This window comes from Manis pentadactyla, chromosome 10 (assembly GCF_030020395.1).
Source record: "Manis pentadactyla isolate mManPen7 chromosome 10, mManPen7.hap1, whole genome shotgun sequence".
Classification (NCBI taxonomy): Eukaryota; Metazoa; Chordata; class Mammalia; order Pholidota; family Manidae; genus Manis; species Manis pentadactyla.
This window is the reverse complement of record NC_080028.1, coordinates 37,659,865-37,687,756: the sequence shown is the minus strand read 5'-3', so window position 1 is coordinate 37,687,756 and position 27,892 is coordinate 37,659,865. Positions and strand designations below refer to the sequence as shown.

At 53.7% G+C, this 27,892-nt stretch overlaps 2 protein-coding genes across 9 annotated transcripts in view; both read left to right on the top strand.

Moving 5' to 3' along the window:
- The first annotated feature begins 399 nt into the window (after positions 1 to 399).
- RARG (retinoic acid receptor gamma) lies at positions 400 to 26,219 on the top strand. Of its 6 annotated transcripts, XM_057486657.1 has the most exons (12): positions 594 to 646; positions 1,388 to 1,454; positions 2,584 to 2,733; positions 4,739 to 5,070; positions 15,743 to 15,891; positions 16,112 to 16,253; positions 16,890 to 17,050; positions 17,236 to 17,412; positions 17,777 to 17,981; positions 18,434 to 18,592; positions 19,346 to 22,146; positions 22,565 to 26,219. In XM_057486657.1, the coding sequence occupies exons 4-11, from the start codon at positions 4,887 to 4,889 to the stop codon at positions 19,543 to 19,545; spliced, it is 1,377 nt and encodes a 458-aa protein (XP_057342640.1). In that variant the 5' UTR covers positions 594 to 646; positions 1,388 to 1,454; positions 2,584 to 2,733; positions 4,739 to 4,886; the 3' UTR covers positions 19,546 to 22,146; positions 22,565 to 26,219. The 6 variants fall into 6 exon arrangements, with proteins under 6 accessions (XP_036771113.1, XP_057342640.1, XP_057342639.1 ...); XM_036915218.2 differs by lacking the exon at positions 2,584 to 2,733 and having other exon boundaries at positions 400 to 646; XM_057486656.1 differs by lacking the exons at positions 594 to 646; positions 2,584 to 2,733 and adding an exon at positions 682 to 699.
- The window catches only part of ITGB7 (integrin subunit beta 7), a 16,495-nt gene continuing 10,743 nt past the window's right edge, over positions 22,141 to 27,892 (top strand). For all 3 annotated transcript variants that reach the window (XM_057486654.1, XM_036915210.2, XM_036915211.2), the window contains exons 1-2: positions 22,141 to 22,755; positions 27,190 to 27,393. In XM_057486654.1, the coding sequence (XP_057342637.1) occupies positions 22,507 to 22,755; positions 27,190 to 27,393 (453 nt within the window). In that variant the 5' untranslated portion in view covers positions 22,141 to 22,506. The remainder of the gene's footprint in view (positions 22,756 to 27,189; positions 27,394 to 27,892) is intronic.

Here is a 27,892-nt window from a genome sequence, read left to right as displayed (position 1 = left end):
ATTACCTACCCTCGGGGGGTACCAGAGACTGGCCTTATTGAACCACAGCCTAGCCAGAGAACTCAACTGGTCCCCCGCAAATGTCAGGAAGGGAGAAGCGCCAGAGAGAAAGGGTGGCATCATGGGCCCAGGACACTGACCTCTTCTGCCAGCCTTGCCCGGCCTCCCGGGGCTGGAGCAACAGAAGCCCAGCGAATGGGAGGGGCAGAGACCCAGGCGTCCTGGGCCGCCCCGCCCCGCCCCTTTCCCCCTCCGCGCCGCCCCCCAGGCCCCAGGGCACCAAGGAGGGAGCCGGCCAGGGGCAGGCGGCAAGGGAGGGAGGAGCGAGGGCGGAGGGGGAGGAGGGAGCCGGGCTGGGACGGAGGTGGGGGGGTGGGGAGGGAGAAAAAGAAAGAAAATATTTTCCGTGTCCCCGCCTGCAGAGTCAGTGTGCGGTTTGGGAGAAAATGTGTCGGATATTTTGGGGCAGTCACGTGGGCGGGCGGGCTCCGAGAGGCCCCGAGACGGTCCCAGCCTAGAGCCCGTGCTCCCCCCCAAGCCCCCCATTACCGCGAGCCCCTGACACTGCGACGCTCCATCCTCGCGACCGCCCGGAGCCGGGACCTCGGGGCTCGGCGGCCTCCCTTCCCCCTCCTCCCTCCTCCAGGTGAGTCAGGCGGGGAAGCAGGCTCAGCCGCCAGCGGACGCCTGGGTCCTCGGGTGAGGTGGGCTGGGGGCGGGGGCTCCGGGGAGCGACGCCGGTTCGGTGCTTCCCAGGGCTGGTCTGGCTGCCCGCAGGGCTTGAGGGGGGCTTCCTGCCCAGACTTGGGGGTCAGCCCTGACGTGGAAAGAGAATGGGGCAGATTTTAGACAGGCTGGGGCTGGGCTGGGCTTTACCGACCCTTCATTTCGGTGAGCACTGGGGAAGAAGAGCGTTTGGGGAAGGTCTTCAGCCAGGGAAACTTGGATCCTGCTTTTGTGCTTGGAGTGTGAGGGAAGACCTCTGCCTGCCCTCCCTCAGGCTTCCTCTGGGGAGTCTGAGGGTGGATTTTTGGTTCAAACTGGTCCAAGTTCCTCCTTCCCCAGTGGAATGGCACAGCTTAGACATTAGAAGGGCAAAGAAAGGATCCAGAGGCAAGTAATCCAGCCCTCCAGGTCCAGGAGTTTGGAGAGACAAGTGGATAGGACAGTAGTCTGTGAAGTTCCTTTGAGCCGAAGTTGAAGATTCTCTCTCACATATCCCCAACCGCGGTGTGAGTCCTGGCTCTCTTCAGCCAACGTGTGGGGTTCCTCGGGAATATTATTGAGGGGAGACCGAACAGAACAAAAGAAGAGCAGGAAGACTGGGGGGCAGGGACCTAGGAGTCGTAGTTCTTGAACCCCGCTAATGATGTCTCTCTGTCTTTAGCATTTACAGCCCAGTCCCTTCAACCTGACCCAGTATGTAAGAGGGACTCTCTGCAGGTGGCTGGAGGGTAAGAATGTGCATGGATGAGGCTGGGGCAGGGGAGCCTGAGGAGGGGTCCATAGGATAAGAAGCTGAGATGACTGTGCCCCTTCTAGGCCCACATCCAGGGCAGCTGCAATCCCAGGTCTGAAGTCTGAGGCTCCTGCCCTTACTGTCATACCTCAGATGCTGAGTTGGGATTGTGGACCACAGGCAGTGTCCCACATCCTTGAGGCAAGAAGAGAGATGATAAAGGAGGGAGTGGGGGCAGTGTGTGCAAGGTACCTGGAGCTTGGGTATCCCAAATGGACACACACACACACACACACACACACACACACACACATGCACTCACACATGCATATGCATGTGCTGTAGTTTAGAGGCTGGTAGACTGCGCAGGGCACACCTCCCACCCGGGCACACCCCCAACCCTGGCTCAGAAAGCCACCTAACTGGCACCTCCAGTTCCCCCTCTGCCCCACCCAGCCCATGCCCTCCAATGCCCACACACATTCCACTGGCATTGCCTGCCTGCCTCCTGGGCACTGCCCCTCCCTGGGGCAGTAGAGGTAGGGTGGAGGGAGGGCACCTGGGGATGAGAGGTGGAAACTTAAGGGTCTGGACTCCTCTGAGGGTGGCACAAGGCCAGGGAAACTCAGCTCACCGCCACCTCCTGGGGAGTAGGCTGGGGGCCCAGGCTGGAGCAGAGGATGCCTGGGTTCTCTGCCCAGGCTGGGGATGGGGTCATGGAAAAAGGTGGTCGTGTTTATACAGAGGGGAGGGGGGCAGCAGCGGGTGGAGAGCAGCCCACAAGAGCAGCTTTGTTCCAGACTCTGGGGCGGGCAGGGCAGCAGGGAGACGCACCTCCCTCCATCCAGCAGCCCCCTTTATCCATGTCCTCCCCTCAACTCCACCTCAGCACTAAGAGAAGCAGCTTTGTAAGGGCCCCTTTACCTGAGTCAGACCCCACACCCCGTCTTAGGTGGCATCTTAGGAGGAGAGAAGTAGTCTCTTCCTTCCTCAGGTACCCCAAAGAACCAAGGCATCTGGGCCCCTAGTTAGGAATTCCTTTTACTCTCTGACCACTGTCTTCACTTCCTCAGTCCCTTCCTCCGCCTTGGATTTAAGACCCTCCCCTCCCCTTCCCTTCCCAGCCAAGCCAGAGGAGCCAAGGCTCAGAAATGGGATGAACCTCTGTCCCCTTCTTCTCTTCACTCAACTCTCAAGTTCCTTCTCTGAGGCAAAACAGGAGGAAGGCCAGGGAGAGCTGGGCTGTCCTTCACTCATTACAGCTTTATTCCTAGGTAAGGACCAGGAGTCTAAGCATCCCCCTTTGGGACTCCAGGAAGTCCTCCTTCTCCACCCTCAGATCTTGTTTCCCACCTGTAGGTGAGAAGCAAAGACAGTGAGTGCTGGAGCACAGAGCCTGGTTCCCAGTCTAAGCCAATCTGGGGAAGATGGGGGTGGGGGGTGCTCTAGTAGCTCCTCACCCTTGGCATTGGAGGGGTTAATCCACCTGGAATGTGGCCCAGCCTGTTGAGCTATGGCCCAGGGGCCTCTGGGGCCCGGACTCCTGACTCCACCTGGGCTTAAACAGGGATGAGGACTTCAGGGAATAGGGGAAGGGAAAGGAGAGGGACCCTGGGGGCTCAGAGCTCAGACTTTTAGGGCAGGGGAGACAGTGGACTGAAGAGTGTGAGGGTGCGGCGGGTATGGGTGGTGCCTAGTGAGGCACAGGGGCTGCTTCATTCGTGGGACTGAGTGAAGGATGGTGGTGTTGGGGTCTGAGTTCCTGTAACCTCCATGACAATTTGCCCTCAGGTGTTTGAAGGCCAAGGTAGATAAGAGATAGAAAGGAAAGAAAAGAAAAGAAGAAAAAAAAAAGCAGAGGTACAAAGGGAGAGATATTGATCCTAGAAGCAAAGACTGATGGAAAGAGATGCAGAAATGCCCATCTCCTACTCTGCACCTGCCCACCCCATGGTCTCTGTGGGTTTCACTTTCTCATGGTCCTTCTCCACCCTTCTTCATCTCTGTCCATTATTGTTCTGGCTGGTAGAGGAGGTAACCAAGCTGGAGTGACTCTCCTTCCCCAGCCCCTAATTCCCTAGGAAGGTGGGTGGTTCTGGTACTTCTGGGAAAGCCAACCTTTCCCTGTCAGAGCATTGGGAGAGGAACCACCTGCCTGGCCCTAGGATTCCCATTTCCTTTCTCCCTTCTTCCTTTTCACTTCCCTGAGCTTTGGTTAAAACTCTCAGGGTCAGGCTACATTTGAGGGTGAGGAGGATGCTGGGAGGGCTTCCTAGAAGCAGAGGGCTCAGAGAAGGAGACAGAGAAGCAAAGTAAGCAGAGGACAAGGTGAGGAGCTCTCATACCTGGCATGCAGTGGGGCTTCCATGAACGTCTGTGGATTTGAAGGACAGGGTGCAGGAGAGGTTAGGAGTGAGGGATAAGTGGACAAAGAATTGGGAGGGAAAACTGGAAGAAAGAATACTGAGGAACATAGAGAGGGTAATGCTAATGGCAAGAGAGGTGTGGAAGAAAAGGTAGAAAGAGAAATAACATGGCTATATTTATATACCATGTGAGACACTTATATAGCATTTAGTATGTACCCTATATTATTCTAAACACTTGTTAACATATTCAAAACATATGTTAAATTATTTAATCTGCACAACAACCTTATGAAATGCACCCTATTATTATTCCCAGTTGAGAAATGAGAAAACTGAAGCACAGAGAGATTAGGTAACATGCCCAATGTCCTGCAGCTAGCAAGGTGGGGAGCAATTGAGGCAAACTGGCTCCAGAGTCTGAGCACCTAACCATGGCACTACACTTCTCCCAAGAGAGATGTAGAGCCCTAACGTTGCAACAGAGACAAGTTTGCTTTCTTCAGGGCCATAGAGAGTTTGAATCTTGGGTCCACTACTTACAGCCATGTAACCTTAAGCTAGTCACTTACCTCAGTTTCCTCAGCAGTGAAATGGGATCATAATTCCTACTTCACAGGATTGATGTGAGGGTTAAATCAAGTGTCCAGCCCAGTTGTGCTTAATGGTCACTTCTCAGCTTAGGAGTCCTCAGACCATCATTCCCTTTGGCAACTCAGTTTACCCTTCCCTGAGTTTCTCTGAACTTGTGTAAGCACCTGCCCTGCCCCCCGCCATGTGGTAGAGGACCCTGAGCCAGGCCAGTGCAAACTGTAGCAGCACAGAGGGATAAGACTCCCCCTGAGGGGGGCCATGGGGCTTGAAGCTCACAGTGATCCTTCTCTCACCCTCCTCTTCCTCTCTTCCTCCGTAGGACTCTTGGAGACCCAGTGGGCAGGCCAGGAAGGGCGGTCACAGAGCCTCCCAGGCCCGGACAGTGGGCATGGGCAGGGACTGTGGCTGAAGACCTCTTCTGCCCACTGCAGACCCCAGGAGATTCAGCTTCCCACACTGCAGCTGCCATGGCCACTAATAAGGAGCGACTCTTTGCAGCTGGTGCCCTGGGGCCTGGATCTGGCTACCCAGGGGCTGGCTTCCCCTTCGCCTTCCCAGGGGCACTCAGGGGGTCTCCACCTTTCGAGATGCTGAGCCCTAGCTTCCGGGGCCTGGGCCAGCCTGACCTCCCCAAGGAGATGGCCTCTCTGTGTGAGTCTCAGGGATCTTGGGGGATGAGGGCAAGTGGAAAGAGGAGAACATTTGGAGGGTGGGTGATAAAATGGGCACTCTATAGTTAGCAAGGCAGGCAGGAATGGGGGTTTGATGTAATGGAGTAGGTGACAGGGTGGTTAAGAAGGGGTTTGGATGTGGAACAAATGGAAGTGTTTGCAGATGAGAGTTCTTCTGCCCAAATAAGATGGGATAGTAGCATGCCTAAAATTTGGAGGTCTAAAATTGCCTCCAAAGTGAGTCAGCTTGCAGTGGGGAGCACTTTGTATGGGCAGCCAAGGGTGGGTCTGGTGAAGTCTGAGACTGCTGCTGTCTGCATGCAGTTTGGGGTATGGGGCGCCAGGCTGGGAAGTGAGGAGTCTAGGGGAACAATCGGCTGACTCTGGGATCAAGAGTTGAAATTGTTCTGAATTAGGGGGAGGTTGCAAAAAGAGGAAAGGAATCTAATGCCAAGTGCCCAAAGATGTGTGGGGTCAGGAAATTTTCCTGGTCATTTTGGGGAGGGTGGAAAAAGCTGCAAAGTGGGGAGCTCTTGCACCATAAGAAATCTGGGGAGATGGAAGGGGTATTCCAGAAGCAACCTCCCCTTCAGCCATGTGGTTTCTGGATGCCTCCCCTCCCTCTGGGTCTGGCATAGTGCCCACAGGCTGTACAGATCCCTGCTTGTCCCTCAGGCCTGCCCTCTTTGGGTTAAGCCTTTGAGAACTGACAGCAGGCAAGCCTTAGGCCTCTCCTCCTCCCTCTGTGATCCCTCCTCCTCCTACTTGGTGGTGATTCTTCCTGACCAGACCATTGCAGTCATGGGTGCCCATGTACTGGAGGGCTGGGATTCTGGGCTCTGGGGGAGGGTAAAGGGTGAGCATGTGAGTTGGTGTAGTGAAGACCTCACCTGGGAAGAAGGGGAGCTGATGGAAGGAGAAACAGAGAGAGGGGGCAGTTCCAGAGATAGAAACAGAGATGGAGAGGAGAAGACTTAGAGATAAAGACCATCCTTTATAGCTCCACAGCTTAAAGAGAGAGAGAGGTGGGAGAGAAGGAGCCCTGCCTGCCGGAGGGGCACTGGAGGGTTATAAGTATGTGTGAAGGGGTGACTAGACAGGGCTGGCAGCTCCACTGGAAAGAGTTGCTCATCTGGAGAAGGTGTGTGTGTGGACCATATGCAGTTGTGTGTGCACATGTCCCTGAGACTCTGCTTATATACGAACTTCCAGTATGTGCAACAAAGAGGCAGTGTGAGGAGCGGGGCAGTATTTAGTAGGGCTCCTGATGATGTGTCTGGTATTTGGCAAGCCTGCCGGTGGCATGTCTGTAAGTCTAACGGGGGTTATTTGGGTGGCATGCAGGTGGACAAGAGAGCACAAAGCTCTCCTCTTTGGAAACCTCAGCTGGGCTTCCCCTACCTCATTTACACCCCATGAATCTGTTCCAGAGCCTGGGGAGGGGGAAAAGATCCACTCTCCCCACACGAATGTACTTCTTGCAGAGAACCACGCAACTCAATCTCTTGGAACTCAAGATTTTCCCAGGTTTTGGGAAAGGCAACTAAGGGAGTGGGAGTAAGGAGGGAGAGGAGAAAGAGAATGGTAATGGGGAGAATGCTGAGAACCAGTAGTCCCCAGTGAAGTCCTGCTGGTGCCCCTGTGCTCTGGACACATTGAGATCAAGGTCAGGGTTCAACTGAGGTCAAGGTAGGGGAAGGAGTCAGACTGGCCTCTATTCCCAAAGGCTGCACTGAAGGATGGGGGCTGAAAGGACAGATCTGAGGGAGGAGCCAGAACCAGGACAGGTAGCTGGGGAGGGTGCGGCTGGCAGAGGAACAGGCCTGGGCAAGAGGTGACAGTGGGGTGGAGAGGAGGGGCAGGCTTGAGTCCAGGTAGCTTGCATGGGGAGAGGGGATTGTAGCACCCAGGGGTAAATGAGAGGGAGGCAGAGGGGAGAGGAAGGATCCTGGAGTTTGAGGGACCTCCGACGGAGGGAGAGCAGCCAAAAGGTGAAAGAGGGTAGACTTTCATTTTTCTAACCCGCTGCCCCTTTTTGGCTGGGGACATCTAATGGAGAGGGATTGAAAGCCTGTCTGCCAAAGCCACACTCACCTTGAGTCTCTCTCTCTCTTCACCTTCTCTCAGTCTATGGGAGGGAGGGCTGTTTGGGTGAAAGAGACTGGAACTTCTCCCTGGGACTGGCTCTGGCTCCTATGACTAGGTCCCTAGCACCTTGGAGACATCCATGTTGAGAAGGGAAGCCTTACTCCACCTCTTGGGGTTCTCCAGGGTCCTGAGTGGGTAAAGCAGGCATCTCAGAACCGTGTGGAAAGGAGGCAAGGAGGAAGTGGAGCATGTGCTGCTGAGGCAAGCACAGACTTGTGGGCATGGGAGAACAGAGGTGTGTGTGTGTGTGTGTGTGTATGTGTGTGTGTGTGCATGTGTCTGTGTGCATGCTCACACATGTACATGAAATCCTGGTGTCTGGGTCCCTGTGCATCTCGGTGTTTATGAACACTGTCGTGTTATATGTTTATTTTATCCAGACTATAGGGAAGAGAGTGTGATGGGAGGGAAGGAAGCTTTGCCCTCCTCCCCAACTTGAGATATCTGTGGTCCTAAGGACCTACCTCTGTTTGTCCTCTGAACTTGGTGACAATGTCCCTGAGGGAAGGAGCCCAGACTGCACCATACTAAGTCACATGGAGAAACTGAGGGCAGGCTGCTTAAAAAGAAACTGAGAAAGAGAGACTTAGAGACCTAAACAAGATGAGAAAGAACTATATAGGCCCAAAGGTGCAGATACAGGGAGAACCCAGCTGCTGGGAGAGGCAAGAACAGGCAGGCTGGTAAGAGTGGTGAGCAGGCAGCAGCGAGGCCTCCTCCAGGAAAAAACCCCAGCCGACTGCCTCCTTCCCCTCCCCTCCCTGGTCTCTCCTGTTCAGACTCGGCTTCAGCTCCAGGCCGACACAAACGGGGCTTTGATTGCAACAGGAAACCTCTCTGGAGGGGGGAGCTGGGCAAGCCTCCGCCGCTGGGGCCCAGGCTGCACCCCCTTCTCCTGGCCCCCTACCCAGTCCCAGCCCTCATCCTGCCCAGCTCCTCACATCCCAGCTTTGGGCCCCATACCTCATTCACACCTCTCTATTTCCCCACTCTTCTGATGCTCCCTCCTCTGGAGACCCCTCCCGTTACCCTTCAGGTAGACTCCTAGGTTAGGACTTACCCTTGGGGTGGGGCCTTCTTTGCTTTGAAATGCCCCTCTTCGTTTTTTTGAGGGAAGATTTTGGAAGAAAAGGAGAATTTAGCATGAGGAATTCAGAGCCAGTTATCCCTTAAGGTACATCCAGAAGGTGGCAGGAGGGGAGAAAAGAGGGGCTCACAAGGAGTTAGCTGTCTTCCCACAGTCCCTTGTTGTCCAAACTCATCCTTTCCAGGGTGGTAGAAACTTTGAGGGGTGGCCATGCAAGATTCTGAGTGCTAGTGGTCTTGTTAGTGGGAAGGGCGGACTTTTCTTTGCCTCCCTCTCCATGCCTTTGTGGGGCTCTAGCCGGGAGAGGTGCGTTGTGGTGGTGGGGAGCATAGATGGTGAAGGGGGTGAGTCAGGCTGGTGGAGAACATCTGGTTCCCATGAAATGCTAGAAGGCTAATGGGTCTAATTGCTGCAATAAGGGCTGGGGGTACTTTGGGGAAAAGAGGGGGCACTAGATTTCCCCATCCTCTTACCGTCTCTTCAAGGCTTTCTAGAATTGGGGGTTGGGATGGATGGGAAGGGTGGGCTTGATATCCTAATGCCTAGTCCCTTATAAGGCTTCCTCTCCATGCAATGCCTGGGAAGCACACACAGATGGGGTAATGAGGAGTGGGGTACATCTGGTGAAGAGAAAGGGGGGGCTGTTGAAGACTCATGACTTCCTGGAGCCCTCCCCCCACTCCTCCTGTGCCCTGATCCCAACCCCCCTCCCTGTGGCCTGGCCACTTCTGGTTCTAATTACCAACCAGGCAGGCCTGACTTAATTGGGACCTTTCAGATTTCAGAGCGGGAAGGAAGGAGGGGTGGGGACTGACAGCCTGGAGTTGACTAATCAGGGCTCTTTCCCTCTTGTTTTTGGGGTACTCCCCATTTTGCACTTACTGATTTTTTGCCTAGATTCTGATTCAGAAATCTATCACACCCTTTTTCTTCTTTAATTGGGGGTGGGAGGAGCTGGATTCAGAAATGGGGTATCTGGGGTTGGGGGCAAGAGCAGGGAGCTCACACTGGGTTGGAAAGAGCACAACATTCCCACTTCCCCGCTTCAAGTCCCCCAGTCAGTCCTGCCACCCCGCGCCACCCTCCATTCGCAAGGCTGGCCCTCCTTTCCAGCCCTGCACATACACACGCCCCCCATGGTCCTCAGAAGCCACACTGGCCCCTCCTCTGCGCCTGCCTTCCCATCTCTCGCCTGCTCTGGCACCCCTTCCTGCTCTTTATTCTTCCAAACTGGCGCCCCACTCTTGCAGCACCCCAGTGCGCCCCCCACCCGGTACAACAGATTCTTAGAAAAGCGCGCCCCACCCTGGCCCAGCTACAGCCGCCATGAAGGGAAAGGGGCCGGGCCGGGCTCCGCTCCCGCTCCCCCGGCGCTCTCCGTGTGAGCAGCGCTGACAGAGCTGGCTGGGCCGGCCCGCCGGGCGGCCTGGCAGGCGACGGGCTGGGCGCGGGGGAGGGGGCGGTTTCCGGGAGTCACCGTCGCTGGCGCTGTCCTGGGGCCAGGGTCCCCGATTCAGCCCGGCCTGCAAGGGCAAACGCCTGACGTGGCCAACCCCCGCCCCCCTCACCCCCTTCTCTGCCGGATGAGGGCGCTCGGAGCTGGGAAGGGTCAATCAGGGAATAATGAGGCGGCCCTAGGAGAGCTGAAGGGCACCAAGTGTGGCACTGAAGGGGAGAAGGGGCAGTCATTGCCACTGGTGGGGATATTTAATGGCTGAGAACAGTTCACGGCCAGACTCACAGGTTATTGCCGAGAGAGGCATTTTGGGGCAGCTGGCACAGTAGAAATTTTGGGGGAGGGGAGTTGGCACCCTGGAAGGCAGTTTCATCTGAGGCGCAGTTGGCACTGTAGGAACAGTTTGGGTGGTAGTTTTGTGCTCTAAAAATGAAGTCAGGTTGGAGGAAGGGGCATTGAGATTGGCAGTGCAGGAGCTTAGGGAGTGTCAGTAGCGGGATGGGGCTTCGGGGACTAAGAGAGAGGCGGCCCGGGACCCGGCGGAGGGAGTGCTGTTCAGGGTAGGAGGGGTAGGCTCCCGGCTGCGCTGGAGGGGGCGGGGGGAACTCCGCTGCAGCGCTGGCGACGGCCTGGGCGGGGTGGGGCGGGGCCGGGTCAGGAGGAGGTGAGCGCGCCCGGCCACCCGCCCCGAGGGGGGTTCCCGGAGAGTTCACGGCGGGAGCGCGCTCCGGCCCTTCGACAAGGGGTGGGGAGGACGGGAAGGAAGGAGGAGGCCGCGCGCGCCGAGCCTCAGGAATGTACTGTTCGGCCCTGAAGCGCGCGCGCGGCGAGAGAGGGAGGAGCCGGGCCTGGGAATGAGGGGGTAGAGGTTGTGCAGGTCCCCGAGCTCCGGGAGACTGCCGCGCGCAGGGAACCTCCATGTTCTCTGCTTCCCAGTCATCTTTGACACCCTTGCCTGTATTGACTTGTGTGAGAAAGGGAGAGTTGGGGTGGGGAGGAGGAAAACTCGAGAGGAACTGCGTGTGCTTGGTTCCTTCACTCCTTTACCGCATCTCCAACCCCTGCCCGCGCCCAAGTGCAAATGAGTGCAAAGGAGGGAGGTGGAGGGAGTACGCTCGCAAGCATCCTCTTTAGCCAGGTGTGCTTGCATAAACGTGTGTGCGTCTATGATTTTATATGCGTGCAGATAGGCATGTGCACTGTTGCATATTTGCAAATGCATAGTGCCTGCCAAGATAAATACATGCACGCATGTGTATCTAAGCAAGCTCGAGCCGCGATGCGAGTGCATGTATGTGTCTGTGTGCGCTCCACTCCCAGCTCGGCTCATCTTAGTGCCCGGCCCCTTCGCTTTCCAAGCCCCACCCCCCACCCCCTCCGGGCTTTGCTTTTACAAAAGGTCTCCCCAGTGCTAGCCGCGGAGGCGCCCAGAGTGAGCCGGACAGCGGCTGAAGCTGCAGTCTCGGCTTTGCGCCCCGCCCAGTCCCCTTCCCCTGCTGGGGATCCCCCACTTCCCCGCCCACCCCCTTACCCCCCATGCAGCCTGGCGCCCTATGCTAGCCCTCCTCCTCCCCTCCTCCTGGAGCGGGGCGCCGCCTGGGGAGGAGGGGGAATCGGCTGCCGGTCCTTGGTGTTCCTAGCACCCAGCTTCCCTCCAAGCCCGGTCACAATGTACGACTGCATGGAAACGTTTGCCCCCGGTCCGCGACGGCTGTACGGGGCGGCCGGGCCTGGGGCCGGTTTGCTGCGCAGAGCCACGGGCAGCTCCTGTTTCGCTGGACTTGAGTCTTTTGCTTGGCCGCAACCCGCCAGCCTGCAATGTAGGTACCCGAACCCGGGGTTAGGGTATGGGGTGCAGGAGAGGCAGTGGCTTACCCTTGCCATGTGTAAAAGGTGGAACTGGGGTGCAAGCGGAGATTCTGACCCTTTCTATGTGAGGAATGGGTGTGTAGGAAAGAGGTACTGGCCCTTTAAATGTGGGGGGGGCCTTAGCGACTCCTTTGGGTGTGTGCAGTAGTGTTTGGAGCGTGCGTGGTTTTTATGGTGGGTGTTTAAGACTTGTGGTTGATGCCATTCCAGAATTCCTGGGGATAGGGAGACACCGAGGTGTATCAATAGTTTGTGCCCGCAGGTCCTTGGCTCCGGAGGTATATGGCACCCTGAACCGAGGGTGCCGTTTGTGAAATCCATATGGGATGTTGGGAGTGTAAAACATTATTTCAGAGCGTGTGATTCCCAGGAGTGGGCAGCGCTTTGCCTCGGCGAGTGTGGGTGTGAGCGTAGGGGTCTCTCCAGAGTGTCGCCTTCCGACAGCGTTGGCAGGTCCGCGTGGCCTTGTGTTGGGCTGTTTGTAGCGTGAGGCCGGGAAGGCGTGTGCCCCTGCGTGGTCGCGGGGGCGGTTTTGGAAAGTGCTGCGTTTGAGCGTGCATCCTATGTGTTCTCCGCGCGGGGTGGACGCGGTTGTTCACGCAACGGGGAAGGCTGGGCTCTGGCGCTCCCCTACCCCGTTCTAAAGAGAAACGTTTGAAAATGTGTATAAGGTTGTAGGCAGAGATGACTTTTTTTCTGTGGCTCCAATACACACAACTTAAGTAGGAAGCGAAAACTTTAAAGCAAAGTCTGTGCATGGTGGTGGGCGGGGGTTGGCCAGGAGGTGGCAGCGGCAGGCGGAGTAGGACCACTGAGTCCCCAAATACCCATCTTCCCCCTCTGTGAAATGGGAGATGCCAGGCCTGGGGCCCAGGAACCCCTTTCCAGAGCGGTAATAAAAAGCTGGGGACTGAGGCAGTAAAAATGAAGTCCAGATGAGAGGCGGCTTTGAAGCCTGGGCCCAAGTGCTTGGTGGGGGTAGGGTATGGGGAGGGGCCGGGAGGGAAGCCTCGAACACCCCCCCCAAATTTTCGCGGGGCTGGGACCGCGCCGCTAGCTCGGTGCTGACGCCCAGGGACCAGGGGTTTGGGGCACGCTGGAGAGGGGCGGGCCGCGGGCGGGGCGGCGGTCGCTGGGGGAGTGTGCACGCGGGGTCACCGAGCCCCCGCCAACGTGCCTCGCTCCTTGGCACTCTGCAGCGCTGTTTACGAGTTCGGCTTTTTTTTTTTTTTTTCTGTCTTTTGGTTCTAGGGCAGAGCTGCTAAGATTTAACAACTGAGAGACTGGAAGAGGGAGGTGGCAAACAGGAGACCGTACTTTGGGGTGGGGTGGGGCAAGAGCTAAAAGTGTGGTATTTCAAGGATGGAGAAAGCATGGAACTATTGCTTGCACGGAATCCTTGGGAATTCTTAATTTTCCTCCCATTGCCCAATATGACGGGGAACTGGGGTATGTTGGGAGGGGTGCTGAGGTGGAGAGAATCTCCCAGGAAGGGTTTTTGTGGGGGTTGGGCGGGGATCTGGGCCTTTTTCCGGCCCGTGGAAGCCCCTTGGGCTTGGCTGGCAGTCTTGTTTTTGCATTTTAATTTGGACAAATAATTTTGGCCTCTAGGGTCTTCTTAGTGGGCTTCCAGCCTACTCTACAACACTTTCAGAGAGAAGTTGTTAGACTTGTGTCTAAACCAGGGAAGGAAAGGGGTCCTTTGAGGGGAGGGCTGCATGTGGCGCTTGGGTGTCCTGGTGCTGCGTTGGCAGGCCTGCGTGTTTGTCTGGTAACAGAGTTGCTCTCTTGCAAATGGGAAGCAGAGCGTGGGTGTTGTTGGTCTTTATGACTAGAGCATGCACCTCTGCGATGTAGCTGGAGTGAGAGTGTGCCTTTATGCCCACCTGTGTGTTCTGTGCCAGGGCTGCTTGGAGTATAGGAGCCCACTGGTAATATGCCTGCTTTTATGCTCTGCATGTAGTTGGCGTGTGAGAGTATGTGTGTCTCTAAGGAGGTGTGTATCAGATTGTGTGAGTCCGGGTTTCTCAGCCCTGGGCTTCGCAGCTGGGAGCGTTTACAGCCGGTTATAAAGAGTTTGTTTGAAGCTCCGCGCAGCCTGGTCAGGAATTTCCTCAATTTCAGCAATTTGGGCTTTAAAAGGAGAACAATCCAGAGCCCATCTTTCCCAGCAGGGTCCCTGCCTAGTCCAGCAGAAGCATCCCCAAGGTGGGGTCTCAGCCCAGGGCTGAGAAGGCAGTGTGAGCGAGGTGACCCAATTAGCCTTCCTGGACCCTTCACCCCCAGTCTGCCTAGAGCCACTGGGCAGCACTTCAGGGTTCAGGGGGCAGAGGTGTGTGGAGATGGGGGTGACTGCCACTTAGACGGGAAAAGCTGCCTCCGGGCCTGACTCCCTTGGCCCCCAGGCTTGTAATTGGCTGGCGCTGCCCCATGCCAGTCTGACCGCACCCAGGGCCTTTCGCAAGAAAGGAAATGAGGCAGCGCTCTGCGGGCAGGGAGTGCCGAGGGAGCACCACCCCACGCGCTGGCCTGTGGGCAGCACTTGTGCCCGCAGAGGACACCAGGAGGGGTCCTGAAAGGCATTCCAGCCTGCCCCACGTCTCTCAGCACCAGCCCCTCCTGGAGCCTCCTGCCCCTGTCCTGAATAGACTCCAGGCACCCTTCTGGCCTCCTCTCCTCTCTTTCCTTTTTCATCCGGGAAGCTCTCTCCAGCAGGATTCTTATGCTAATGGAGCGTCTGTGTGTGTTGGGGGGTGGGGAGGGCTTCCCTCCCCTGGCGTGGGTGGAGCTAGCCCCTAACTCGGCATCCTGGGCATTCCTTCTGTCCTGGTGGTGTGGGGCGTACTTCTTATCTGGTGGGCTGCCTTGACTTAGAAGGAAGAAGGTGTTCATGAGGGAGGGTCTTAGGGTTTTCCTGAGAAAAACTTGAGCCTTGCAGGTTTGGGCAACAGGTCCTACAAGTTGAATAATTTTTCTAGCTTCTGAAGATCAACCACACACCCAGCAAAGGTCTACTCAGCAGCCTCCTGAGCAGAGGGTGTCCTCCTTACATGCACTCTGCGTGGCGTGGGCTGAGATCCCTTCTGACCTGCAATTGGGTATTTGCAGGGGGAGTTTAGGAGGGGACATAGGCTCAGAGAGGGTCCAGAGTTAGCTCCCTTCCCCCATCAACCCTGTTTACCCACTGTCACCTGACTTTTCTGGTTTGCTACACCCACAACAGCTCCTAGACCTAAGAATCTGAGCAAATACATCAGTCGCCCCTTCCCCTAAGTGGCTAGGCCGCTTAGATCTTTCAGAAGATCTGAAAGCCTTGGCTCCACCATCAACAGGCAGTGTAGCACTGAGCTGGTTACGTCCCTCTCTTGGCCTCAGTTTCTTCATGTGTAAAATAAAGCTGTTGCATATCCTCTAAGCTATTTTTCTGATAACTGTGTCCCATTTGCTCCACTGTCTCAGTGGTTCCTGGAGAAAAAGACACTGACAGTTATCTGGGGGGTTTTATGAGAGGGAAAAGATCCAGGATTATCTACCTCATACTACTTGAGAGAAAATGAGGTCCTGTTCTACTTGCTGAGAACCCCACCAGCTGCTAGCTACGAGTGGCCAGTAACTGCCTACTCACCCCAGGATCTACTGCCTCACGAGGAGAAGGATGGTGAGAGGTCTACCTGACAAGGATGAACTGATGTGATGGGGTATCACCAGGGAGTCCAGAGCCATGGGCCATAACCCCTCTGCTCACCCACTTTATAGCTGGGGAAACTGAGGCCCAGAGAAGTTAACCTCCAGGATGGCCTTGGCCTGGAATTTGGAGATTTGAGCAGTGTCACATAGGGCTCAAGCTGGCCTTCTTGTGCAGAGAGATGTCCAGACTGGGAGGTGCAGTAATAGTGGTTGTTTGGGGGTTTCTAGAAGTGCTTTCTCTGGAGATGTACATGGTTGTTAGGACTTTAAATCACTGTGATGGTGGTGGTGGTGTCACTGCTGAGCTGGAGGAAGCAGTGGGAAGGGGGTGTGTGTATGTGTGATGGTGCCCGGCGGTCTGAGGGGTCCTTCTCCCCTGACCCTCCTATCGCTGCTTCCCCCCAGCGGTGGAGACACAAAGCACCAGCTCAGAGGAGATGGTGCCCAGCTCGCCCTCGCCCCCTCCACCTCCTCGGGTCTACAAGCCATGCTTCGTGTGCAATGACAAGTCCTCTGGCTACCACTATGGGGTCAGCTCTTGTGAAGGCTGCAAGGTGTGTATGTGTGGGGTGGGGTGGGTGTGTTGGGCATCTGGAGAGACCAGGGACCAGCCCAGAGTGGTGAGACACTGCCTGTGAGTGGGCATCCTGTGGATGAAGGAGGCTGCCTTGCACATAGGTGGTTAATGGACTGGGTCAGGCCTGAAGCCAACCTGCAAGGCCTGTGAGAGGCTGGTACTCCTGCTTCACTGACATCCCCAACCCCCAACTCCAGGGCTTCTTCCGCCGCAGCATCCAGAAGAACATGGTGTATACTTGTCACCGTGACAAAAACTGTATCATCAACAAAGTGACCCGGAATCGCTGTCAGTACTGCCGGCTACAGAAGTGCTTCGAAGTGGGCATGTCCAAAGAAGGTAGGCCCCCAGCCCTGGCCTGAGCCGGAACACTCCGGCCCACCCTGAGGTTGCCACCCTCTTCCCACCGGCCACCCCCACTTGCCTGACCTCTGAGTCCTCGCCTGCCCTGGGGTGCTGCCTCCTCCCTGGCCATCCACCCAGGAGTCCCCACCCCTTCCTATTCTCCTCAGAGTTTAATCCTTCCTCTGAATGAGTGAGTGGGGGTTACATTCCCCTGTTTCATGGAGAAGTTGGGGTGGGGGGGCTTGCCAGTCCCCACCCCTGCTCCCAGGACTGAGCCTGAGGTAGATCTAGGGTGCCCCCCCCTCCCCTGCGCCATTGTGCTGCCAAGGCTATAAGTGGATATCCTGCCGCCTGCATATCCTGCCCCCCACCCCCCCAGCTCCTGCAGGGTGACAGGAAGGGCAGGATGGAGCTGAATGGCCTGGGGAAGGAGCAGAGGTTGCAGGCCCTGGGTGGGGCTGGGGAGAGCCAGCCTGGGAAATGGGAGCTAATGGGGAAATTGGGGCAGTTATTAGCACCCCAGGGAAGATGTTCACGATAAGGACTGAGCACATTAAATTAGGGTGAGAGGGGACATCCAGAGGGAGGTGCTGAGGGTCCTGACCCTCTCATTGCACCTCCACCTGCAAGCTGTGCGGAATGACCGGAACAAGAAGAAGAAAGAGGTGAAGGAAGAAGGGTCCCTTGACAGCTATGAGCTGAGCCCCCAGTTAGAAGAGCTCATCACCAAAGTCAGCAAAGCCCATCAGGAGACCTTTCCCTCGCTCTGCCAGCTGGGCAAGTATACCACGGTGAGTCCAGTGAGGCCAGGGGGCTAGTCACTTCAGGGAGAAGGTAGGGCTTGTGGTGGAGGCCATAGTCTGGTACTGAGAAAAAGGAGGGCCTCAGAATGCAGAGGGGAGAGCTGGGGTTTGGCAGAAAGAAGACAGCCCTCAGTGCAGACTTTAGCTTGCACTCTATTCTGTACCCACTGCAGAACTCCAGTGCGGACCACCGGGTACAGCTAGATCTGGGGCTGTGGGATAAGTTCAGTGAGCTGGCCACCAAGTGCATCATCAAGATTGTGGAGTTTGCCAAGCGACTACCTGGCTTTACAGGACTCAGCATTGCTGACCAGATCACTCTGCTCAAGGCTGCCTGCCTGGACATCCTGGTAATTAAGCCCTGTGGCTTGTCTCCCACCACAGCCTGACTCTCATATGAGACCAAGGAGTTAGTCCACACAAATATTTCATTATTGCTCTTTCTCCCTCCAAGCTGGGACTCTGTAGACCTCCTCTAAACCCAAGCTCCTTTTATCTTAACCCCTGCCCTAACACCTAATCCTAGACTCCTGGACACCCTGCCTCCTGACTTCTCTTCCCTCTCCAAGCTTCAGATCCTCCACCTCTCTGCCTTCCTCCCCCTGTCTGCTTCCAGGTTGCCCTCACTTCCCACATGCCCCTCATTCCTTCCTTTCCCCACTCTCACTGTGCCCTTCAGAGACAGCACCATCCCTTCCCCTTGCCCATTCCCAGATGCTGCGGATCTGCACAAGGTACACCCCAGAGCAAGACACCATGACCTTCTCTGATGGGCTCACACTGAACCGGACTCAGATGCACAACGCCGGCTTCGGTCCCCTCACAGACCTCGTCTTTGCCTTTGCTGGGCAGCTCCTGCCACTGGAGATGGATGACACGGAGACGGGGCTGCTCAGCGCTATCTGCCTCATCTGTGGAGGTGCAGAGGCGCCCCCTTGCGTTTGCTTGGGCTTCTTTCCCACCACACCCCACACCTGATCTCTGATCAGAGGGGAGATTCTGGTCCTTCTCTCTGGGATTCTTGCCTCTGGCCCCTCCGAAGACTTCTCAGATCCAGTACAGGCTCACCAGCAGCCTGGAATATAGGGCAAAAAGAGGGGCAGAGCCAGGCATCGCTGAGGAGACCTCAGATACTGGTGCTGAGATAGGGGTCCATGATGGAGTGATTTACCAGAGAAAGCCTCTTACTGAAGGGGAGTAGGTATAGAGCTTGGAGCAGGGGAGATGGCCTGGGGAGGCTGAACAATAGATGAAGGGCTGAAGGGACAAAGTTGGGGCCTGGAGGGCCATAGGGCAGGGCCAGTTAGGGACCAGCAGCTTGTCACCATTTTCTCCATCTCTTCCTGTCTCACTCCGTGCTTGTGCCCATAGACCGCATGGACCTGGAGGAACCTGAAAAAGTAGACAAGCTGCAGGAGCCACTGCTGGAAGCCCTGAGGCTATATGCCCGGCGGCGGCGACCCAGCCAGCCCTACATGTTCCCAAGGATGCTCATGAAGATCACTGACCTCCGGGGAATCAGCACCAAGGGTTAGTCATGAGTGCACCTCCCCTCTCTCTTCCTGGGGCTGCTGGCCTCCCAGATCAGAAAGGTGGATGGGCAAAGAACAGAACAGAAAGGGTGAGAACTTTACTTTTCCTTTACTTTTTGTACTGTTTTCTTGTTTGTAAACTGGCCTGTACTTACACTTGCCTCATAACTTATCGTGAGGACTAAACAAACTCACACACAATGGGCTCAGGACAGTGCTGATCAAAAAACTCAGTTCCTTGGGCACCCTACCCATGTTTCAAGGGCTCAGAAGCCATGTGTGGCAAATGACTACTGTGTTGGACAGAGCAGATATTTCCACCCATCACAGAAAGTTCTGTTGGAATGAAAGAAAGGCTTAGAAAGATGCCTGGAAGACAGTAAGTTGTTTGATAAATATTATCATTATTATAAATGTTATTAAGAACAGTACTGGGGCAATGGGCAAGCTGTAGACATTAGAGGCTGGGGTGCCTGGGGGGTGGGGCTGGAGACTGAGCGTGGTGTGATCTGTGATCAAAGAATGGGGTGAGTGGGCAACAGACTGGACAGAGAAGACAGGTAGAGGCTCCTGGCAGAGGAGTGGCCCCCAGGAACCCTAGAGTAGGGAGAGGGTGAACTGGGATAGAGAGGTGGCAGGTCTGTGCTGGGAGCCCCCAGAGGGGAGTCCTAGGGAAGTTGAGAAAAGTTAGAGAGGTGGCCTTAAGGGGCATGTTCCTCTGCCTCTGAACCTCTTTGCCCCATTATTGCAGGAGCAGAAAGGGCCATTACCCTGAAGATGGAGATTCCAGGTCCGATGCCTCCCCTGATCCGAGAGATGCTGGAGAACCCCGAAATGTTTGAGGATGACTCCTCGCAGCCTGGTCCCCACCCTAAGGCCTCTAGCGAGGATGAGGTTTCTGGGGGCCGGGGCAAAGGGGGCCGTAGTCCCCCACCTGACCAGGGCCCCTGACTTCCTCTGCCATGGGGGTTGGGGCTCCAGGCAGCAGACCGACCATCTCCCGGACACTGCCAGTGACTGGGGGAGGACCTGCTCTGCCCTCTCCCCACCCCTTCTGATGAGCTCCTTGTTTTTGCCAAAGTTTCCAGGGGTGCCTCTGTGTTCATCCCCTTCTTGCTCTAACCAGCTCCCTCTCCAGTCTCGGGAGCCTACCCTGCTGCCACCAGGAGAGAGGGCAGAGGGATGATCCTGGGTTTAGACTCTAAAATCTCAGCACTGCCCCTCAGACACCAGGGTTCGGGCTTCTTAGTGCAGGAGGAAGACCCTGCCATTCCACAGCGCCTTCCTCTGCCAGGTGCTTAGGCCTCTGGGAGCAAAGAGGAACACTAGAGACCAAAAGAGGGGTGTAGGGGGAGGGCTGTGCTCACCTTCTTGCCCCTGCCCTTGGTCCCTCATGCTGCGTAATGCACCTGCTGGGTGCTGGCTGCCCTCTGTGCCCCATTCTCGTGCCAGGTCAGGGTGGGGCAGGCTGGGCCCTGCATTTTTGTGGGAGCAGAGGATGAAACGGAAGGATGCAGGTACTTTCTGCACCTCTTGGCTTGGGCCAAGGGTTTACCTTGTGCCCTCCGTGATGAGCCCTGCCCCTAGCCTTGTCATGTGCCTTGGGCTCCCCCTGCCCCACATCTCAGCCACCGGGGCAGGGACTTTCCTACACTACAGAGGGGCCAGGGGATCCCTCTGCCCCTAGTGCCTTCCCTCCTTGACCCCCAGAGCAGCTTGGCCCAGGGAGAGGGAGGTGGGCGCTGCTTAGCCAATCCTGCCCTGACCCAGAGGAAGCCTCTATTTATTTATTAGCTTTTGTTTACACCCTGGACTTGACCCCTTCCTCCAGGGGTCTTGAGAGGGGGAGCCCAGGGCCCCTGTGAACCCTCCCTTCTTCCTCCAATCCCCAGTTTGTATTTAGCTGCCAAATAAGATTCCCACTGGCTCCCCTTTTTCTCTGGGGGGGTCAGGGTGCTGTCCCCTCCCCTCTGTTTACAGCTCCCTTCCACCCCGCTGTATCGCATATTGCTGAGTTTTCTATTTTTGCAAAATAAAGTGATTGGAAACTCACGGATGTGGCTCCCTCTAGGAGGTGGAAGGGGAAATGGCCAGCTGACCTAGAGATGGACTTGGTGAGGAGGTGAGCAACCAACCTCCTGGAGTTTGCAGCTGGTTTAGGGGAACCGAGGCAATAGGATGAAATGCATCTGGATGGGGGGGGGTAGTCCACAGGGGCCCACCCTGAGTGTTGGCCTCCCATAGCCACTAAGTGTGGGTTCTTAGATTGGACCTTTTCCTCTGGGAAGGTGTGGATGGGCCTTTGGAGGTCTTTAAGCTGCCCCCAACACCAGCGATGTGCGTATCTGCCTTTCGCTGGGGAGGGGTTCAGTGAAGTTTCATTTGGATCTCATGAGGGTCCCTAGCCCCAGGAGAAGAGAACCACAGCTTGCACTGAAGTTATAGTGTTTCTGTTTTATACGAAACCCTCCATGAACTCTCCCACCCTCTACAACCCCACCGTGAACTTAAGGAGTCACTCCGTCTTCCACTTCTGACCCCACTCTACCCCATGACCTCCATTCACCCTCCATTACCCCACTGTCTCCTTCAGCCCTAATGCTCTCATTGCCCCTACATGCCTTACCCTGCAATACCCCCAACCTCAGCCCCACTGCCTTTGGCGTCTACCACTGTGTCCGTGGACTGTCTTCCTGTGGCTCTGACTTTTCCTCACTCCGCGCCCGGGCCCCGCCTTCTTCCCTGGGATTGCACTGCCTACCTGTGCCTGGCTTTCTTCACCAATGACCTGAGTGTGGGAGAGAGGTTGAGGATGTGGGTGTAGGAGAGGAGAGAGGAGGGGAAAAGCAGAAGAAGAAAGTGAAAGAAGCTCCAGCGGAAACCACAGGGCTTGTAGGGAGGGTGGGGTCGTTGCCACGGTAACCCCTGGCTTTGGGGGAGGGGTAGGCTGAAGAAGTCCACCCAGAGAAGGAGCCCCTGCTCAGGCTACGCTGTTGCGCTGCTCTTCCATGCCAGAGTGCCCCGGTGAGACTGGCACTTTGCTAGGCGCTCTGGCTCCAGCCGGTCCTTGCCCACCAGCAGGGCCCCTTCTGGTAAAGGAGAGACCTATGGACACAGACCATGTCCAGTTCCTCTCAAAGCTTCCCGTGGTCAAATGTGCGCAGGCCGGGGGAGAATATTTTCCACCAGCCCTTCTCCCTGCCGCCTTCTTCTGTGCTCTGTGCCAGCTCCAGCTACCTTTTCTACATTCTGCTTCTCCCGGTTCACCTCCACCCCTTTCCGAGGCTCCACCACTATCTTGGCTCTTTGGCCCTGTCTCGTTCTGAACCTTGGCCCTGTGGCTCTCTTTCCCACTTCAGCTGTCTTGACCTTGAATTTCTCAAAGCCTCTCCACCTCTCACCTCCATTGCTTCTCATGCACTGATTCTCTTATCAAGTCCATAGTTTGTTCTCTTCTAAGCAATTGATGTGACATCGCATTTAATTCTCACAGCAATCCTCTGAGTTCCACTCTACCCATGAGAAGGCAGCTTACCTGAGATCCTGCCACCAGTAAGTGATGGACCTGGGATTTGGGCTCCAGAAGTTTGGCTCCGAGCCCACGGAATTAAGCATTCACTGTGATACAGTGCACATTGGCTTTTCAAAATGAATGTCACTCACTAATTTCCCCCTCTACAGTACTTAAATGACTTCCATATTCTTCCTTCCTATTATGTTCCTATGTGAGGAAGTGGTAAGATCATCAATACTGGAGGCAGGCAGATCTAGATTTACATCCCAGACAAGCTAGTTGCTACTTGTGTGACCTTGGGCAAAGTTCTTTAATTCTTACCTCTAAGCCTCTACATCTGTAAAATTAGGGGTCTGGGGGCATGTTGTGAAGCTGTTGTGAGGATTAATTACCACATCATGATCCACCCAGCACATGCTCGGTGCTCAACAGGTGACCTCTGCTTCTTTCTTCCAGATCCCTCTATCATCAACCCCCTTGGCCCAGTTCCACCCCTATCTGCTCCACCTTCTCCTAGATCAGTCACCCCCACTACCCCCAAAACCTCCCCCCACCCTGGGGCGTGTCACTTCCTCCTCCACAGCCTCCCAGATCAGTACACAAAGGCTGCCGCTGCCTCCGGAGGAAGGGCTGCTTTGCACGCACCTGTGAGTATCAGGGCACCAGCCCCCCTGCCTCCTCTCATTACCAGCCCAGGCTCCACTTGGTCCCAACCTCCTGGGAAGAGGGCTCCAACCTGAAGATACCCAGGGTTCAGCTGAGACTTGAGAGAGGCTCTGAACTCCTTTCTGCATGCCTAAGATCCCCCATCCCTTTTCCCTCCGCCAGCTTCACAAGCTCTCCTCCCACCACCTCTCTTTTGGATCAGTTTCCCAAGAGTGGCGCTGGAGAGAGGGAAAGGAGGTGGGGGGTATGAGTGCCATCATTTGAATGCCTGCCATGTGCCAAGGATTGTGTCAAGGTAGGGTTCTCCCAATATTACTCCCAGCTGCCATCCCTGCTGCCTAGTGGCGAGAGCTCTGCTCAGGCCTTCTCCCATTGAGCACCTTGGCCACAGATCCCACACTCCTGCAAGACTGTGGCCCAGTGGTTCAGTTCTGTCCCCTCCTTGTGACTCAGAGGGCAGCAAGAGTTCCGCTTGATTTGGGAGATCTGGACGGGTTGGGTCTGCAGCTCTGTTTCTTAGGGGCTGAGGGGGCAATAGGGTATGTATTACAGTTAGAATTGAGTCCAGGAAGGTGGACAACCATGGAGGGAGAGAAGGGAAGACTGAAGACCCCCAAAGAAAGAGAACAGGGATTAGGTAGAGACCACTTGTGCTAGTGGGAAGATGGCACAACTGTCTATGATGATGGTGCCTGGGTTGCAGGGAAGGAAAGCAGCAAACAAGCCAAGAGGCTGGCCTGTCTCAGTCCCTGTTCTGCCTCTTGTTCTCTATGTGACTTTGGGCAAGTCACTTACTCCTCTGGGATTCAGGTTTCCTTTTGTAAAAAGAGGGAGTTGAAGCAGAAAAGCCTGCCATTCTATGGTTAGGATCAGAGGGTAAAAGGAAGTCAAAGAACTATGAAGAAGTGGAGAAGAGGGAAGCAGCAAGGAAATGTAATCAGATTTTTGAATAGGAAGGGGAGAGAGAGAAAGATTAAGAGAAGCAGGTGGCAGGTCATGTATCCCCAAGGAGGAGAGAAGGTAGGAGAACTGGAAGAAGGAAGGGCTGTCCAGGGAGTCCCAAGGTCCTCATAGAGGAAATGAGTGAGGCTTGAGATCTCCGGGTTTGTTCTATCCTGGAACCAGCGTGGCCTGGGGCTGCACTTGCAAGAGATGAGTCAAAACTGGGCTTCATGATGCTTCAGCTTCAGCCACCCTGACCACAGATGTGCAGAGCACACAGGGCTGAGGTTACACTGAGGCTGAGGCCAAGGCCATCCTCTTACAGGAAGGTGGAGGCTCTGTGACCCATATACATGTACACCTGAGGTCACAGGTGGTGGGGAGCAGGATGGGGGTGGTCAACAACTTGGCACCCCACCCTTTCCCCACACTCCTTTGCACAGCTCGTGGATCTGAGTCTAGCCCAGACTGAGCAGGATGCAGATGCTTCATGACAAGGATTTGGCTGGCCTTACTTACACACCACTGATGGAGATAGAAGCTGGCACAATCCCTAAGGAGGTTATGCCGTTAACAGTCACCAGTATTACAAATGGTACCTATTTATTGACCCTACAAATCCTCTTCCAGGGATTTACCCTACAGATGTGCTTGCACACATGTGAAATGATAAATACATGAATTTTCATTGTAGCATTATTTATAATAGTGAACAATTGGAAGCCATTTAAATTCCCACTGTAAGAGACTAACTACAATATGATACATGCATGCACTGGAAATCTATATGGCTGTGAAAGTGCACAAGCTCTTTTCCTGGGCAGCAGGATATCCATGAAAAATAGTTAAAAGGAAAAAAATTAAGGCACAAAACTGCCTATATTCTAGAATTGTGATGGTAGATTTTATTCTACTATTTGAAGTGTGTATATATTCATATTAGTTTGTGTATACACAAAATCTCTAGAAAGATTATAAGCAACAAGATAATAACAAATGGTGGTTTATTCATTTGAAGTAGGTGTGTAAACTAGGGGTTGGGGAGTAGGAGTGGGAGATTACTCAGGTCTTATTTAGCTTTTTAATATTTTTGTATTGTGGTAAAATACACATAAAATGTATCATTTTAGCCATTTTAAGAACACAATTCAATAGCATTAAGTACATTCAGAGTGTTGTGTAGCCATAACCATTATCTAGTTCCCTAATTTTTTCTTTACCCCCAGGGAAACTGCCTGTCCAGCAGTCATTTCTCTTCTCCAACCCCTGGCAACCACTGGTCTGCTTTTTGTCTCTGGATCTGTCCAGCCTGGCTATTTCACATAAATGGAATCATACAACATGTGGCCTTTTGTGACTAGTTTTATTCACTTAGCATGATGTTTTCCAGGTTTGTCGATGTGATTGTGTGTCAGTACTTCATTCCTTTTTATGGCCAGACTGTTATTTCATTGTGTGGGTATACCACATTTTGCGTGCCCATTCATCAATCGGTGGACATTTGAATTGTTTCTACCTTTCAGTTACTGTGAATAGTACTGCTATGAACATCCATATACAGTTTTGGCTTGAACACCTCTTTTCAATTCTTTTAGGGATATACCTAGAAGTGGAGCTGCCAAGTCATAGGGGAATTCTAACTCATTTGAGGAATCACCAAACTGTTTTCCACAGTGGTTGTATCATTGTCACATTCCTACTAGCAGTGTATGAGGGTTCCATTTTCTCCATACCCACATCAGCACTTATTTTCCTTTTCTTCCTTTTTTATTTTTTATTATAGACATTCTCATGGTGTAAAGCGGTATCTCATTGTGGTATTTGATTTGCATTTCCCTGATGACTAGTGGTATTGAGTATCTTTTTATGTGCTTGTTGGCTATTTGTCTAACTTCTTCAAAGAAATGTCTATTTAAATCCTTTGCCCATTTAAAAATTGGGTTGTCTTTCTGTCATTGAGTTAAGAGATCTTTATATATTCTGAATGCTTACCAGATATATGATTTGCAAATATTTTCTCCTATTCTGTGGTCTGTCTTTTCACTCTATTGATAGTGTCCTTTGATGTACAAAGTTTTAAATTTTTATTAAGCACAATTCACTATTTTTTTATTGTTGCTTGTGCTTTTTGATGCCATACCTAAGAATCCATTGTCAAGTCCAAGATCATGAGGATTTACTGCTATATCTTTTCTAAGAGTATATAGTTCAAGCACTTATATTTAGGTCTTTGATCTATTTTCATTTAATTTTTGTATATTTTGTGAGGAAGCAGTCTAACTTCCTTTCTTTATGTGTGGATATTCAGTCATCCCAGCACCATTTGTTGAAGACTAGTCTCTCCTGTTGAATGGTTTGGCACCCTTGTGAAAAATCCAAACCAAAAGAGATGGATTTACTTCTGGACTTTCAGTTCTATTCCATACATCTATATGCCTATCCTTATGCCAATACCACACTGCCTTCATTCCGGTAGCTTTGTAGTAAGTTTTGAAAGTGAGAAGCATGAGTTCTCCAACTTCATTCTTTTTCAAGATTGTTTTGTTTGTTCAGGGTCCCATGGAATTCCATATGAATTTTAGGATCAGCTTTTCCATTTCTGCAAAAAAGGCCATTGGGATTTAACGTTCTGATTTTTGAAAAAAATCCATTGTAATGGATTAACTATTCTAATGTTTAATTAAGAAGTTTTAAAAAATAAGAAATTTGCAGGCCTCCCTAGAAGTTATTCCAGGAACTACCTTGCCTTCAGGCTCTTTCTCCAATGTATATCCCTTTGTACAAAGTACAGGAAAGAGAAAATCTTGCCAACCCTGGCCTTCTGTTCTCTGTTATCTCAGACCTTTAGAAAGCTCTTCTTATGGTCTAATCTTTATTCTTCCTGCTATCATGTCAGTCAAGTATAGCTACCCTTCCCTCTTTCATATACTCCTAATCAGCTCCAACCTTCTTTCCTGACTCCTTGAGTTTCTTCCCTTATTTAGAATCTAAGATTAAGAAAGCTGCAAGAACTGTCAGATTATTTATTCAATTTCCTGACTTTAAAGATGTGGAAACTAAGGCCCAGAAAGAAAGTCTGACTTGCCACACAGCTAGTGAGTGAAGCAGGACCAGAACCTGGTCTGTTTCCTGTTTGGCTCTATTTCCACTGTGGCTTGGAATCTTGGTGAGTAGAACCCAGTGTAGACCTTAGTGCCTCCGGATTCCTGGTTAGGCCGTTTTGCCCACACTGGCCTCTTGAAGTCTGCACACAGGAGGGATGGGTCTTCTCCTAGGCCTCTACCCTGGCCTGGTACCTGCCCCTTCCCACCATTTGGAAGGAACTGCTGAATCCACAGGGGAAATGAAACTATGAGGGGAGGTAAAGAGTTGGGATAGAACTTTGAGAATAACAACCATAGGCTAAGCTGAGAGGACTGAGTTTGGTGGCCCTCCCTAAGGACCTACGCATCCCCCCTTTTTTCCTATTACAGGCCATGGTGGCTTTGTCAGTGGGGCTTCTTTTCCTGCTGGCCCTGAGCAGAAGTGAGAGTGAGTTGGACGCCAAGATCTCATCCCTAGGGGAGGTTGCAGAATGGGTGAATCCTGATGTATCCCTGCCCGGGTCCTGCCAGCCAGCCCCCTCCTGCCAGAAGTGCATCCTCTCACACCCAAGCTGTGCATGGTGCAAGCAACTGGTAAAAATAGGCCAGTGGCCTTTGACCCATGTGTACGTGTATGTGAAGCTTGGATATATGTGTGTGACTATTTGGGCACATATGTGATTTTCTGGGTGCACTCCATAGTCCTGTGTGTGACTGAGTTTGTGTACATAGAACTCCTGTGTGTGGTTGCATGTATGTGTGTATTTGTATGTTTATGTCTGTATCTGTGTATTTGTGTATGTATGGAGAAGACTTGTGACCATAAATTTGGAGGAAGTATTTTCTTGCTGGAACTCATGCTTATGTGTAGGTAGAGGGACTTGTTGTTGCATGTACACGTATGAAAAAGTATATTTGTCAGCTCGGGTTGCCACAACAATACATATAGACTTGGTGGCTTAAGCAACAGGAATTCATTTCTCACAGTTCTGGAGGCTGGGAGTTCAAGATCAAGGGGCCAGGTGATTGGGTCTCTGGTGAGAGCTCTCTTCCTGACTTGCAGAAGGGCTGCAGACAAGTTCTTTGGTGTCTC